Below are 15,824 nucleotides of genomic sequence, written 5' to 3'. Positions count from 1 at the left end.
AAGTCCCTCATTTGTCATCTTCGCTGCAATTCCGTGTGTACGTTATGTGCAGGCTGCTTGACAGCTTCTGCAGTTGCGAAAGCAAACTGCCATATGGCTAGTCAACTACAGAGGGCACCTTGGGATTTAGTTTGGTTAAGGGCCAACTGTTAGCTTCCCTTTGTATTCCCCCCCCCCCCTTGAAATTCTATTCCCAAAATATATTCCTTGCAAATACAGACACACATAAATACTGAAACATTGTGGTTATACTAACTGCATTTGCTCTCTTTCACAAGAAATCACACCCCGCAGTGTTGGGCTGGTACAATACAATTGCCACCTCTATAGCTATTTATTCAGCTGTGAAGACAAATTTCAAAGTAAAAAAAGCCCCAGGGTCTCCTGTGTAGAATTCGATACAGAGCACTATTAAGAGTTGTACTGTGAAGAATCATTGGGTCCCCTGTAAATCTGTTCCAACTGAGCAAACCTGTAATAAAGTGGGAGACAGTCTTTAGCCTGCCTGTTTCATTTAAAGAAAATATTTCAGATCTTGTGCTTTGTGGCAGAATTTTATTTTATTTCTGACCCCTTCTCACCCAAGGTTTTCTCCAACCCCCCAAGCAAGTTTACTCCAAGTTTTCTTTTTCCTTTTAAATTGCACTGCTTGTTCGGAATTAGCAATAACAGTGTTCTTATAAGGGGAGATAATCTCCAAATGCACTGAACCCCTTCCTATACAGGAACACTGATCCCATGGCCTGCAGAACATGTTTGTATAGCACATATGTAGGAGCAAGGATTGAGAGATTTTATCTACAATCAGCAGTTTCTTAATTCTTCAAAGAGGCAATTTCTATCCCTAAATGAAGGCTAGAATAAAGCAGAGGTTAATATAGTAGCGACACAGACACTCAAGAGCTCGTCTGATAATATGATGGTTCCCTAAGGCAAATCCTATCAATACAGGTGACTCCCCAGTTACGTGGGGGTTACATTCCAGGCCCCCGTGTGCACAAGCGAAATTTGTATAAGTTGTGAATGCACTGGTCTAAACACCTGGTTTTATCTGCTCTTCAGCTATCTCCCCACGCTCTCTCCAATGCAGACCAAAATATCCAGAGTTGAAGCTCCAGGGCCAACTGCAGGCTGGAGGACATACAGGAAAGCGGCTGTGGAGGCTGTGCTACCCGCAAGTCAGCTGTTATGTGGGGAGGCTGAGCAAGAGGGAGGCTGAGCAGCCTAAACCAACTCCTGCTGAACCTCTGGACACTTCAGCACTGAATAAATTCAGCGACTTTACATACGCTTTTCACTTGGCCAGCTACTGCAGAGTTAACTCATTTGCTACTAACATTTCACCTATAAATAAAAATAGACCACAGGTTGCTGGTACCACTGACATTTGTATTCTCAATGAACATTGTTCTTGACACATAGCAAGCCTATTAATAAACTGCTGACTGTGTATTTCTGATTTAGAAAGCCTTTGAAATCCAGACATGTAATGTTGTTGAAGGCCTTTTTGAATAGTAGCTCTATATAAGCAGTAAAATATCCTGTACAAAAATGAGTCAGCCAAGTGACTGATAAACCAGTCTTAAGAGAGGGATTGGCTAACTAAAAGCAAACTAGGTATTGCTTGTAATGCATCAGTACCTCTTCAAGTATCAAGCACAATTTTATGGGGAAAGAATGGATAGCCCTTGTGTACCTATTTTAAGAAGCTTAAAATTTTTATTTTTAAGAAAGCAGAAGGTTGGCTTCTGAACATCTTGTCAATAGTACCAACACACCATTTTCAGAATACATGTCAGTCCCAAAAGCTTCCCCAAGCCAAGGCTTCCCCCCTCAACACATTTTTGATAGTTTATATACCACTCTTCATTTAAAACAAATCCAGTGCAGATTAAATTAGCAAGATATGAGCATCTGCTAAAGAATGGTATGTGCTTTAAGAATGCTCCGTCACAACCCCATAAAATGGAATCACTGAAGAAGAAAGCAGAGATAAATTAGCACACATGTATATATCTATATATTTACTTTTCTTGGCTTGTCTTCTAAATGATTGCACCTGAGTTTCTTTCCAAAAAGCACCAAACAAATTACCATGAATCATTAGTCCAGGAATTCAGTACATCTTGCTGCACTCAGCAGCCAAAGTAATTATTATAGATCTACCTGAACATGAACATCTTACACTGTCAAAGGTACATTCGCCCAGTAATTCTACTGCTGCAAATGTGAGCGGCAAAGCCATAACTGTAACTAACTCTCTCATATGTAATTCAGTTAAAAAGGCATGCAGTATTTCTTTTGATCTATATATGGAAAGTGGCTGGGGTTGTTTTTTTCCTGTTGAAAATAATACCATATGCTTTCCTTGCTGGTCTCAATCCAAGAAAATGGATAAGGAGCTTGAAGTGCAAATTGCTAAAGTGGAAATTGCTAAACAAGCAGAAGATAAGATCTCAAGTGCAACTCACTGATACACAGGATGGGGGCAGGGAGAGAGTGTATCTGCAGTAGCATCTGGCTAGACTAATTTCCTTGGGGAGGCAAATACCTATATTGCAGTTAGAAGTCAGTGTTCAGAAGGATGGCAGTACCAAAATGAGACCACTCCTAAAATAAGGTTATCTGCAGTGTGAAAAACCTGTGTTTTTATAATCAAGTAATTATAAACCAAGTGTCAGAAAACATGGACAACATATTTACTGCATATACTATGAGGATCTCATCCTGACACCCAGGAGTGGCTGGACTGGATAACAACTTGAGCCTCTGACTTGTTTGTTACATCCTCCAGCATGGGGCACCACAAAGAAGGCTAAGGCTTGTACTGTCTCAGTTAATGCTGGTGTTTGCTTGATTAAAGATAAAAACCGAGTATAAATAGGTGAATTATCTGGATGGCAAGATCCAGGTTTGGGACAAGTGCTCTTTTGTGAGAGAACCCAAGCAGAGATTTAAAATCACAAACATGCAGCAAAGTCAAATGCAAAAATATAGGCTGTTTAACCTTTAAAATATCCCCTTCTAAGTTGCTTCCAAAGTTCCCCTCTTCCCTTAACATAGAAAGAGACCATACACTGGTAAGTTAAAATTGGTTTACTTACAAACCAAGGTCAGATTTCCATACAGCAGTTAAGAACGCATAGTCAGTAAAACACAGGTTCCAAAAGTGATAAATGTTTCAAAATTATTTGTATAAAAACACAAAGATAGCTTGCTTAAGCCATGGGGTCTTAGTTTGGAGTGACCATCTTAAGACCTCCTTATTGGTAGAGTTCACATGGTGGAATGAGAAGAACAAAGGCTTGATAACCATCCTTCTCAAGGTGAGGTGGAATGACCTGGCAGCACAGCTTACTCTATGGTCTTAACCCCTTCTTGCATTAATTAACTGTAAGCATGTTGGTTATATGAGGCTGCTAATCCAACAGTTAGAGTTTCGCTAAAGAATTTCTATCTTAAATATTGACACTTATTATTTTGAAAAGAAATCTAAGGCTGCAAACACAAGCACATTCCTCAATGTAACATGCATAGGGTTACACTGTAAATCCATGAAGCATAATAAAAGACTGAAGATCTTCAGAGCAACTGTCATTACAGAGCCACCTCAATGTCCAATGAACACCAGGGGTGACAATTCCACAGCAAGGGATGCAGCTTCAAAACAGAAACCACAACAGCAACTGCCTAGAAAACAGGCACTGCTTTTTCTTTCTAAATTCCAAAAGATGAATGAAGTCACCTTCACAGTTCATTATTCTGGTGTTTTACAGGCAGCAGCTCACCTCATTCCCTGCACCCAACTACTGAAAGCAATGTGAGAGAAAGTTCTTCCCCAACCCACTCCTGGGGCTGACTTCTACACATCCTCCTCCGATTCTCCAAGAAGTCAGGGAGAGAGGAAGCTATGTATCTATTATTGACATTTCAGGGCTTACTAGGTAAAGGTACCCCTGATTGCTAGGTCCAGTCACAGACAACTCGGGGGTTGCATGTTCAGCTCGCACTATAGGCCGAGGGAGCTGGCGTTTGTCCACAGACAGCTTCCGGGTCATGTGGCCAGCATGACTAAGCCGCTTCTGGCGAACCAGAGCAGCACACAGAAATGCCATTTACCTTCCCGCCGGAGCGGTACCTATTTATCTACTTGCACTCTGACGTGCTTTCAAAATGCTAGGTTGGCAGGAACTGGGACCAAACAACAGGAGGTCACCCTGTTGCAGGGATTCAAACCGCCAACCTTCCGATCAGCAAGCCCAAGGCTCAGTGGTTTAGACCACAGCGCTACCCGTGTCCCTCTCGTGGCTCACTAGTAAGAGGTAATTAAGACCCAAGTTTCTTCGGTCCTGGTTATCTACAGTGAAATTCAGATATGCACGGTGTAAGCTGAATATATTATGTGTTACCCTTTAGACAGGAGAATACTGCAGGGTTCTTATATGGACTTCCTTCTCCACCCCTGAAGCCAGAGCAGCTCTCAGCAAAAAAAGAAAGAAAAAAATCCTTTATAAAAGGAACCAAATACACTGAACTTTTCACATAAAATTATACATCATCACTGACCTACCATCGAAGAGGATGAAAGCTTGCAATATACTGAAAATAAAATCCAATAAAAATGGTCCCAAAGGAGAAACAATATTGAAAGTAAAAAGATTAGCTTCTCTTTGCACCTTACAAAGGACTGATGATTATGGGAAACAATGTGTGCTAGGAGCCAAAGTAAATTGGTTTTATGCTCTAGATTCAACCAAATGCCACAATGAAAGTTGGGAAGGCAGAATAAATTTAAGATAGGAAAAAGATCAGGCCACCCCAGTGTATCCCCCCCCCCATCAACAGCTTTCTATTTGCATCAGACACATCACTTTTGTGGCTCACACTGGGCCAGAAGCATAAAGCACAACTGGAATCACAGAATCGTAGAGCTGGAAGGCTCCCCAGGGATAATTCTAGCCCAACCTGAATGATGGAAAGCAGTTGTGTGCTTTAAGTTCACAAGCTCTCTCTCCACTGCAAGGAATTACACCTAGGCAGTTGTTCATGGCTCCCATTTCCATATACAGTGGTACCTCGCAAGACGAATGCCTCGCAAGACAAAAAACTCGCTAGACGAAAGGGTTTTTTGAGCTGCTTCGCAAGACGATTTTCCCTATGGGCTTGCTTCGCAAGACGGAAACGTCTTGCAGGTTTGTTTCCTTTTTCTTAACACCGCTAATACAGTTGCGACTTGACTTCGAGGAGCAACTCATAGAACGCGGTGTGGTAGCCTTTTTTGAGGTTTTTAAAGACTTTGGTATTTTTGAAGCTTTTCCAAAACTTTCCCGACACCGTGCTTCGCAAGACGAAAAAAATCGCAAGACGACAAAACTCGCGGAACGAATTAATTTCGTCTTGCGAGGCACCACTGTACCACAGATTCACTTGCAACATCTGAGAAATGCCTCAAGGAGAATCAAGAACCTGCATCCAGAAGATTTTCTAGAGAAACAACAATGACAGCACAGTGGATTATACAAATATTAGCCAGAGTGTGGCCAAAGGGTAACTGTAGTCTACCACAGAATCCTTGTGAAAGCATGTCAGATCGCTCTTCTGCAGTACAGGAGCAAGTGGAGCAATACATTTTGCTCCCTTGTTCTCTTATATCACCCCCCCCCCAACAAGTCCTATTGATTTCAGAGGGAAATGGATACCTCAGACTTAGTATGATGCTTTAGCAATTTCACAAATTTATATCCTGCAAAATGAAGCAGGCGCCTTCTAGATGAAATCCAATATGAAAGTTACAAAAATCACTGCTCTGGTTATTGCTATTCATTGTTCTTTTGTCCTGTGTCATTACAGTTAATAACCCTGCTTCAGACAGATGCAGTTAGACAGGTCTTTCATAAGTAAAATGAAAGCTATTTATTAATTGATTTCCTGTAAAATTTAAGCAAAGGAAACATTTTAAATGAATAAATGCCCTAAAGCAAAACGCAGCCAAGAAAGAAATATATTTTAAGAACAAACATTTGGCACAGGGATTTTTTTATCTCAATTCCCCCCCACCCAACATATTATCACAAAGAAGCAAATTGAATATTACGTTTCCAATGTGGCACTATAATTGGATCATTTTATAAAATAATGGTATGGACAGAATAAAAAGGAACCTGTAGACAGAACTTTTTATAATGCAGCATAACATAATTAGTTAAAGCAATCTGTTCAGAACTGCAGCTATCACTCTCTCTAATAACCAAAACAGGTGATTGAGTGCCAATAGGAACCGAGCCAAAAATACAGGGTCATTGTGAAACAAGAGGAAAATATCAGCATGATCAGGGAAACCATGTATGCAAACGTACTAAAAAAAATATGTTTCAGCATCTAAGGAGAATGTCCATCCAAAAACATTCCAGCGAGGCTTGAACATCCTCAGCAGTCACAGATTGTCAAACATCAGTTGGAAAAGAATACTGGAAATCCGGGTCTGAATTCTTTACAGCTTATATAACAAGGGCTGAGGAACCTTTTCATCCCAGGGGCTGCATTGTTTCTTGGCTGACCATATGAGGCTGCAGGTCAGTGGTGTCCATGGACAAAACAAACATGGGAACAACTACTCTCCCCACCCAACATAAAAATTACTTGTTTCCCCTTGTTTCCACTCCTCTATGCTTCTTCTCTCCAATGACAACCCAGGAAAAGAGCAATCATTAGTTTCAAAGGTGACATGGGAAGAGCATTGCTGCCAAAGGCAATGATACCAACACAATGGATCAGGGTTGGCGGGCCACTTGGAAAGGCTTAACAAGCCAGATCAGCCCCATAAAGTGAAGGCTTCCCACACCTGACTTTTAGTATCTCAGAAGAGAGCATGGCCAACAATGGCTATGCTCTACATTCACTGTCAAAAGGCAGTAATCGAAGGTAGGCAGACTGCTGTTGTGTTCACGTCCTGCTTGCAAGCTTCCCACAAAATAGAGATAGAGTCACACTGAAGCAAGAAAGATATCTCATTTAAGCCTCCAAAAACAAACCCCTCAAATTAGTCACAGGGGGCACAGAATCTGACTAGTGAAGCAGTGTTGAGGGAGGCTGTTTACTTCCCCACGATTTTTCCTAACTACCGTAAATCCTACGCCATTTAGCTTAACTGCCCCTATATATTAGTCAAACACATTAGTCATGTACAGAACACAGCAAGTTTTGTACTGCAGTCCTATATCTGGAAGTAAACTACACTGAACTCAATGGGACTTCTGAGTAGAGGACTGCACTGTATCCGCTGATTGGCAGGCTGTCAGTTTCAGAACTACGTGCTGATTTTAAATGAGCTAGAAAGGCACATCTACTTGCAATGAAATGAGTGTTCGTGAGAAAATCTATTTATAGCTGTAACATTTTGTATGCAACATTTCACCACACTGACAAGGATCCCTGAAGAACATCCTGAAAAATACCATCATGCTCACAATTTGTTTCAGAATTCACTCTCCAAGTGTTTCATTAAGACTGAATTTCCTATGGTAGGTTAATCATGTTGGGTGGGCTTTTACTTTAAAAAAAAAAAAACCTCTTGGAAAATTCTTAGTTTGACAAAAATATGCATGTGCAAAAGTGAAAATTTGACGTGCAACATGCTCAGATTCAAGATCTTTCAGCTTATTGTCTCCTGTTACTGGAGCTCTACCTCCTAGCGGTTCCCTTGACTGCCATACGAAATACGCTACTTAACTCTCCTTTTCCATGCAACTGATTACCTCCTTTGTGTTATCTAATATCTTAGGTCATGTCAACACATGCAACAATATGGTGAGGTGAAATTCTGAGGTGATGGATTAAATTGCATCCCTTCCAAGTGCAGGTGAAGGTTTATACTCTTAAATTCTCCTGTAGAAAGAAGAAATTCCATACAAATAGTCAACTACCACAATAAACAGAGAGCTAGTATACAACCACTTACTACAAATTAAAGTTCATACAAGTATCAAAATACACAAAAGTTTAAACATGCACCCCATATAAAATCAACCTTTCTGCCTTTTATATGGCACAAAAACATCTATTGGCAATGCTAATATTCTACATCAGGAATGCGAAACCTGCAGAAGTTGATGGACTCCCATGTCCTATAAGCTCTAGTCAGCATGACCAATAGTCAGGGATTACAAGAGTGGTAGCATCGTGAAGGCCACAGGATCCACATATGAAGGAATGCATAACTCAGCCTCACTCTGGTGGTGCAATCTACACTGCCAACTCAGAAATCTTCTGTCTCATTCCACTGAATGCGTCGATCATAGCACGTCAACCTTGAGCACATGGCAAGGGTATTATGTAATTTTCTGCCGTGGGCTACATTAAGGTCCTAAGAGACAACACTAACAATAGCGACAAATTGAATGAAGATTGAAAGGCCAAAAATACATACATATAGAGAGACTCGTGTGTGTGTGTGTTTTAAAATCACAGGCAACAGAAAATGAAGACTGCCCCCTAATAGCCCAGTTGGTAGAGCATGATACTCTTAATCTCAGAGTGCTGAAGAAGCAAACTCTGGAGCCTCTATAGCAATTTACATTGGAGAGGAAACTGTTTTGATTTCTTTGCACAAGTCCCTGAGGGGGAAAGCCAGGCATGCATCATTAAGCATGGGTGGTAAAGACTCTTTAGGACTGGAAGGTCAGGTAGGGGCTTAAGAGATCCTTGCTAAGTCATCAGTTTCCCATCCTTGCCACACACACACACTCTGTAAATAAAGGATTTCTCTCGTAGGGGATGGGTAGGGGAATATTCCTTTTTCTCGTAGGGGAATATTCCTTCCAAGGCACTACATGAGATTAATTTGTTCAGCACCCACAACTCAGAAGATTGGTTCCCGGTAAGTATTAGACCTCGGTGTACATTATCCCACTTTCTCCTCCCAGGAAGCAAGCCATTAACTCATAAGTAGGCTGACTTCCCCTTGTGATACTGAAGGTGGTATTATATTTACATCCAGCTCTTCTTCTAAATGGAGCACAGAGCAGAACAGATGTGTGCATCTGAATACCAGTTGCTGGGGAGCACAAATGGGGAGAACACTGTTCCTCTCATGGCCATAGAAGTCCCACCTGCAGAACATCTGGTTAGTCACTGTGAGTCTAGAATGTGGAACTGGGTGGACCTTTGTTCTGAACCAGTAAGGCTCTTTTAGCATTATTAAGATACTGAACTGAGGCAACAGGAGGGGGGGGGAATGCCAAAACACATCTGAGAGATTTGCCCTTCTGCATATGCTAGGATTCCAATTCTCTCCTTAAGTCAGTCATTTTCCGTTACATTCACACACGCACAGTAATGTTTAAGTAGGGAATGGTCTGAGTGCACACACAATTAAGGATGCTAAAAAGCTCATGTAAGCTACTTTTTCTGTAAGGAGCTCAAATTACGGTAGATAGGCGTATAACAATGATATTCAAAATTCATCCGCTATGCTTCCTGGGTGGAGATAATTTAGTGCCAAGAGTAGTAACAAAAATAGACACCTCTGCATTCCTCCCCTTTTTGTAGAACAATACCAGCAAGAAGAAAGTGAAGGATAATACTCAAAAGCAAGTCTGCCAGCAAAAGATTCTCTGCCACAGGAATGGTACACCTCAGGGGAAGTGGAACATCCTATCACCCTGAGCTACAAACTTATTCTCTCCCAGGCTATACAACTAACTTCAAATGCAGACTTATAATGAAGGAAGTGTGCAGGTGGGGTCTTCAGATGATGACGTACAATCCTAAGGTTGCAAATGCAACTTCCAGAAATAGTGCTACATAGATATGTTCTATTCCTGACCAATGCATTTTTCTTCTTCTTCGCTGCTCCACTCACTTTCAATGCCTAGATCAAATTATTGAATTCTGGGGAGAAAAATCAGGTGTTGAACCAAGCCATGTTCTTCAGCTATTTTGCCACACACAGTTCAAAATCAAGAATTGAGCACCTGCAGAGTTCTTGCCCCTGCCTCACCCATGTCCATGACTACTAGCAGCCAAACCTATTTGATTTGTATAGCTGTAGGTAAAGGTAAAGGGACCCCTGACCATTAGGTCCAGTCGCAGACGACTCTGGGGTTGCGGCGCTCATCTCGTTTTATTGGCTGAGCGAGCCAGTGTACAGCTTCCAGGTCATGTGGCCAGCATGACTAAGCCACTTCTGGCGAACCAGAGCAGCGCATGGAAACGCCGTTTACCTTCCCGCCAGAGCAGTACCTATTTATCTAATTGCACTTTGACGTGCTTTCAAACTGCTAGGTTGGGAGGAGCAGGGACCGAGCAATGGGAGCTCACCCCGTCGTGGGGATTCGAACCGCCAACCTTCGATCAGCAAATTGAAGGTCTACTGAAGCCAAGGGAAAAACACAAATGTATAAAAAGTTGTTGCCTAAGATTATCTCTCACTTTTTCTATTTTAGAGTCTAGAGACATCGGAATCTTGCTTCTTGAAGTTCAACTCCCTTTGTTTTGACAGTGCCCTAAAGAGCTTCCAAGACACAATGCTTAGCAAGGATTTTATGCATTCAGCTATCAAGTTTTCTCCAAGAAAAAAAAAGTATGTGCACAGATGGAGCTAGTATAATTGATTTTTGTAACCACATAGGCATTAAGAGTAAACAAAAGTAGTAATAAATTATGCTCAAGAGAACAGCAAGAGTGGATTCCAAAAGACAGATTATGCAACTAGTGCCATTTGTTTAGAATTGTACCCTTTATCAGGGCATAATTATGTCAAGCAAGGTGTACAAAGGATTCCCCCCCCAAAGACAACTATCCCATAGGCTGCAAAAAGAACATTGATCTCTCATAATCCTTCTAATGAGCTTCAGCTTTTCCATCATACAAACCTACCATAACGTGCCTTCCCATTGCTATTACGCTTCCAGGACAAACTAAATTAAATGAACAGAAACATAGAAACACCACCTATTTTTTACAACTGTTTCATCTTTAATCTTGTGTTTAGAGTGGAATTTCTAAAATCTAAAGAGAAGTGTTAAATGTATATGTACAGTTAATAAAGAAACCAACTCTGCAGCATAGGTAATATGATGTAGCAAAGTAAAGGATCTTGTCTTATGCACACTTGTCTAGAAGCATGCTCCATTTCAATCAACAGAGCTAACTTCCAAGTTAATGTGCTAAGAATTAGAGCATGAGTAATAATGCTTTCAGACAGCAGCCCTCCAATTGCTACTTGAAGCATTCTAACTGACCATGAGAATCTTGTTGCCATCAAGAGTTAATGGATTAAGTCTATACTTCAGAAACATATAGTTTATTATACATATTTTTAGGGGAGTTGCTGAGCTTTATGCTGTTCTGGTTTATTTTATCTTGCTTTTAGAGAATTTGAATGGATGGATAGTATACAAATTTAGTGACAACTACAGCAAATAGTCTAAAAAGGAAATATCACAGATTTTAGTGTTACTTGTACATGTTATTGTGCACATAAGGTTAACAATACACTTAATTTCCAAGGCATTGTGACCAATTAATCAGGTCCTAGACCAGGATTTCCAACGTTAATTTTTATTAATTCTTTATAGGAAACACGGGGTTGAAATCCACTCCGGGATGTAGTTTTCATTGCAAAAAAATATCACGGTCCTTTTAATCTATTTTCACCTGCATAGTAATAAACAACGTCCCCATATTTCAGCCACTTACTACTGACAGTTTTCTTTCTGTAAAGAATCACATGGGGCAAAAGACATTACAAGGCAACCAAATTAATCTTAAAAATGGAGGGGGATAAGGTGGCCTTTTTTAAAAAATCCATGTAAGTTAGCATATTGGAGTAAAAATGTTCCATGTGATTTTTCCAACAAAAGCCAACCCAAAGAAACAGATCTGTCTTTCTTCTAACACACCAGTCATTGGTTTATTTCAGGACATTTTACCCACCCAGAATACATCTAAATTTGACTCATGCTTTTTCAAGCAAAAAGTGATCCAGGGAAGCAGGTTGATGGCATGTCTACTCAGAAGTAAATCCTATTGAGTTCAGAAGGTCTTACTCCTAAAGCGCACATGTATCACTGCCACAATATTTTTTCATGACCTGACAGTTTATAAATACTTGTATTTATAAATAAAATGAGATACAATGAAAGTCAGTTTGGGGGGGAAATTACCGAAATACGACTGTCATTTTTTTGCTTTATGAAGGTTAAGAATATTGTTGGCGTTTAAGTGGGTATAATCCAAATTGGGAGGGGGGGAGGCAGATGTCTCTGAGGTACTGAAGATAGTACTCCTTCTGGTTTGTGCACATTTTCTGTTTAGCTAAGGAATATTTAACCTATGGAGTACAAATATCTACTTTTAAAAGAAATCATCTCATCTTCAAAATATTTATATATGTTGTTTCTAAAAGGGGATTGATTGTACAAGTGGATGGAACAAGTAGCCTTGCGGCTGTCTCAAAATACTGACACTACAAATTACTTTGCACATCATGCTGTTAATGTAGTTGCCTGCAAATATCAGAGTAAGTCTATATACACTCAATATCTCACACCAATCTCACAGTAAGCGTGAATGAAATAAGTTACCTGCACAGAAGCAGCATTGGTTCTCTGCATGTGTCCTGCCTGAGCCATCATTTCTTCATTCAGATTTAGACATCAATCTTATTCAGAGCTTATTTGCTGACAAAGGCTCTGACATCATATAGGGTGGGAAAATCCAAATGCTGCAACCACTGCAAATATTCCCAACTCTAATTTACACTCTGTATCTCTCTAGTGTCAGACGTTATACATCCAAGCTAACTGCACTCCAGTAAACACACATGTAGATTACTTCAATGTCAAGACCAGTTTCCAGTGTTCAAACCTGCTGTTTAAGAAAACGAGCCAACTGCACATTCTTATGTGTACAGGTGTTAACACCTTTCACCTGCCTGGACCTTCCTACATAACCAAGGATAAAACATTTTCTCCAGAATTAAAGAACACCTGAACCAAAACTCCTCCACTCCCCCCCTCCCCAAATGAAAACTTTGCAAAGAAAATGTTGCCAAGTGATCTTGGTGAAGATACCACAGAACTACTGGGGGGGGGGCAAACTAGTGCTCAAAGTTGCTATTTTACAGGGCAAATGTGTGTGGGGGTTTTTCAGAAAAAGCTGAACATCCAGCAAGCTACCCAAATATGTCAAGGTGAGTTGTTCCCAAGTTAACATCTAGTCCTTGGGCCAAGGGTGTACACTTTTTGATACACCGAGAAATTGTGGCTGGAGCAACAGTCACCAATGCACTCCTCTCCTCAAAAAAGAAAAAAATTGACTCTCGTGGTCCTTGCCAAACCTTGCCACATTCACACACACTGGCCCCTAGTTTGCCTACTTTGTATGGTTATGTAGTACAAAAATACAACTATCTGCACACCCTTGAGTATGGATACCAATCCATGGCCAACTCAGGCCAAAGTTTCCTGTGCTCCATCTAGTACTGTCGTGGAAGTCCCCAGTCAGGTACTCCGGCCTATGCATGCATGGAGCAATAACTGAATTCTTTGTCCTTTCCCCATCACATTTAAAGTGAAACACAAATCCTGGTTCAGACGCGAAGCACGTGAACCTTTTAACCCTTTCCTGACCCTTATGAGCCGGGGGAAAGTTGCCAAAACAAAACCATCTGCCTCCCAAACCGAAGGGGGAAACCCCCAGTATCCACGCAAGCACTGGGGAGCCAAACACCTCCCCCTCCCCTCCCCGGACTCACCGCGGGGCTGCCGCCGCCCTCCCTGGCTCTGGCCTTGCCCCTGGTGGGCGACTCCTGCAGCAGCTGCTCCAAGCAAGCGGTGCCCGGCAGGGAGGAGCTCTTCTGGTGGGACAGGTGAGCCCCCGGCCGGGGCAGCGGCGACGGCGGGGGAAGCTCCTCCCCCTTCTCGGCTTGCGGGGGGCCATCCCCGCCGCGCCCCCTGTCGGCTCGGGCGGGGGCAGCCGGCGACGGGCAGAGCGAAGACGACGCCGAGGAGGAGGCGGCGCGCGCGTCGTCGGGGCGGCGGCCCTGAGGCGACGGCGGCTGCCCCCTGCCCTGGTGGTGGTGGTGCAGGATGTGCTCCCGCAGGCGGCGCAACGCCGAGCCGGCCTCGCTGCTCACGGCCTCCAGGGGCTCCGCCGAGGAGCAGCAGAGGTTGGGCTGGGACGACGAGAAGACGCGGTCCAGCACGTGCTTCCTGCGCCTGAAGCCGCTCCACTTGACGGCGCCGCCGCTCAGCAAATCCCCCTTGGCCGCCGCCGGCTGTTCAAGCGGCTGCTGCTGCTCGGCTCGAGCGCGAGGAAGCGACGGCGAGGTCTCCGCACTGCGGCGCTCGGCGGCTGCCGCTTTGCCGCCTTTGCTCTTGCCGCCCAGCTGCAGGTTTCTCCACAGCCGGGCCTGGAAGGAGGAGGACGGCGCCGGTTCGGGGTCGCTGGGCTTGTCCGCCGCTGCTGCCTCAGGCTCCATAACCGCCGCCCCCTCCTCCTCGTCTCTTGGCCGCCTCCTCCTCCCGCTTCTCCACAAACGCCACCACCGCCGGCGTCTACTGCTGCGGAGGCAACAGCAGCAGAGCCCGGTGGAGCCTGGAGGCTTCAATCCAGGCCGGCCGAAGGAAGAGGCTGCGCGCTGGCCGCCTCAGCCCGTGATAGGCAGCTACCTCAGCGGCGTGCCCAGGCTGCGGCTCAGGCTGGGTGCACCACCCGCAGGGTGGCAGCCGCGAGTGGGCGCGAAAGAGGAGGAGGAAGTAGCAGCAGCAGCCGTCGTCGTCGCGTGAGGCGTCGCAAGCGAGCAAGGAACGCGCCTCCACCGAACTTTGTGTCTCGCGCGCCGGACTTTCCTCGCCCTCCTCGCAGCTGCTAAGTCACACGGTCCGCGCAGGCTCGTGCCGGCTGACTGACGGGGTGGGGGAGGGTGATTAGATTAATGACAGACACGTGCGCGCTCGCTGGAGGCAGCTGGCCAAAAAGTGCGGGGGGGGGAGGAGGCGGGGAGGAGGAGGATCGCGGCGATGGGTCAGCATGGAAGATGGGCGGTCTGCAGAGCTCAGCCTTCACGGAGGTGCAAGAAGAAGAGAAGGAAGGCTCCAGGGCGGGATCAAGAGGTGCTGGGTGCAGATAAGGGGAACGAGAGACGCTGGTTTGTACTGGCCCGTAGAGGAAGGATGCATATGGCATGAGATAACCGGGAGACAAGGCTGACACGCACGACTCATGCTAGCCTACAAACCAAGTTAGAGTTTAGAAGGGGGGGGTGAAAAGTGGAGCGTGAATATCGCCTCCAGGTGAAGAGGCATTTCATTTTTATCCTGTCTCTGTCACTTTCATTGGCTCCACTGGAGGCATTGGACTGGGTACCCTGCAAAAGAAAGGTGGGGAGGAGAAGGTGGGTTGGGGTCTACTGTTACTAGATCTCTGACTGATCTCTAAGGGTTTTGCTAGTTTTTTGTAGGTGTTTTTTTTTTTTAAGTAGATCCCACAAGCCGGAACCCTGCACAATACCAGTACGCAGGTCTGGCCCAACTTTCTTTTACTGCTGGATGTGAAGGACAATATTCTGTCCCTCTCTCGCTCTCATATATATACATATATACACACACAAACACAACCACAAACATCAGGTTGCCTGATTAACCTTGGCGCTGTGGGTTAAACCACAGAGCCTAGGGCTTGCCGATCAGAAGGTTGGCGGTTCGAATCCCTGCGACGGGGTGAGCTCCCGTTACTCAGTCCCTGCTCCTGCCAACCTAGCAGTTCGAAAGCACGTCAAAGTGCAAGTAGATAAATAGGTTCTGGTTTGCCAGAAGCGGCTT

At 43.9% G+C, this 15,824-nt stretch overlaps 1 protein-coding gene across 6 annotated transcripts in view; it reads right to left on the bottom strand.

Annotated features, from left to right (window-relative positions):
• Positions 1-15,680, bottom strand: part of MCTP1 (multiple C2 and transmembrane domain containing 1) — a gene marked incomplete at its 3' end in the record, with an annotated part of 198,899 nt that extends 183,219 nt beyond the window's left edge. For 2 of the 6 annotated variants that reach the window (XM_081212360.1, XM_081212361.1), the window contains exon 1: positions 12,585-12,615. In XM_081212360.1, coding sequence (XP_081068486.1) covers positions 12,585-12,614 — 30 coding nt within the window. In that variant the 5' untranslated portion in view covers position 12,615. Of the gene's footprint in view, positions 1-12,584; positions 12,616-13,756 lie in introns of those variants that run through there. The other 4 variants (XM_081212357.1, XM_081212354.1, XM_081212355.1 and 1 more) reach the window with 4 other exon arrangements.
• Positions 15,681-15,824: the final 144 nt, after the last annotated feature.

Source organism: Podarcis bocagei (genome assembly GCF_964188305.1).
Source record: "Podarcis bocagei genome assembly, chromosome: 11".
NCBI lineage: Eukaryota > Metazoa > Chordata > Lepidosauria > Squamata > Lacertidae > Podarcis > Podarcis bocagei.
Note: the sequence above shows the minus strand (reverse complement) of the source record. Positions and strands in the feature narration are given on the sequence as shown.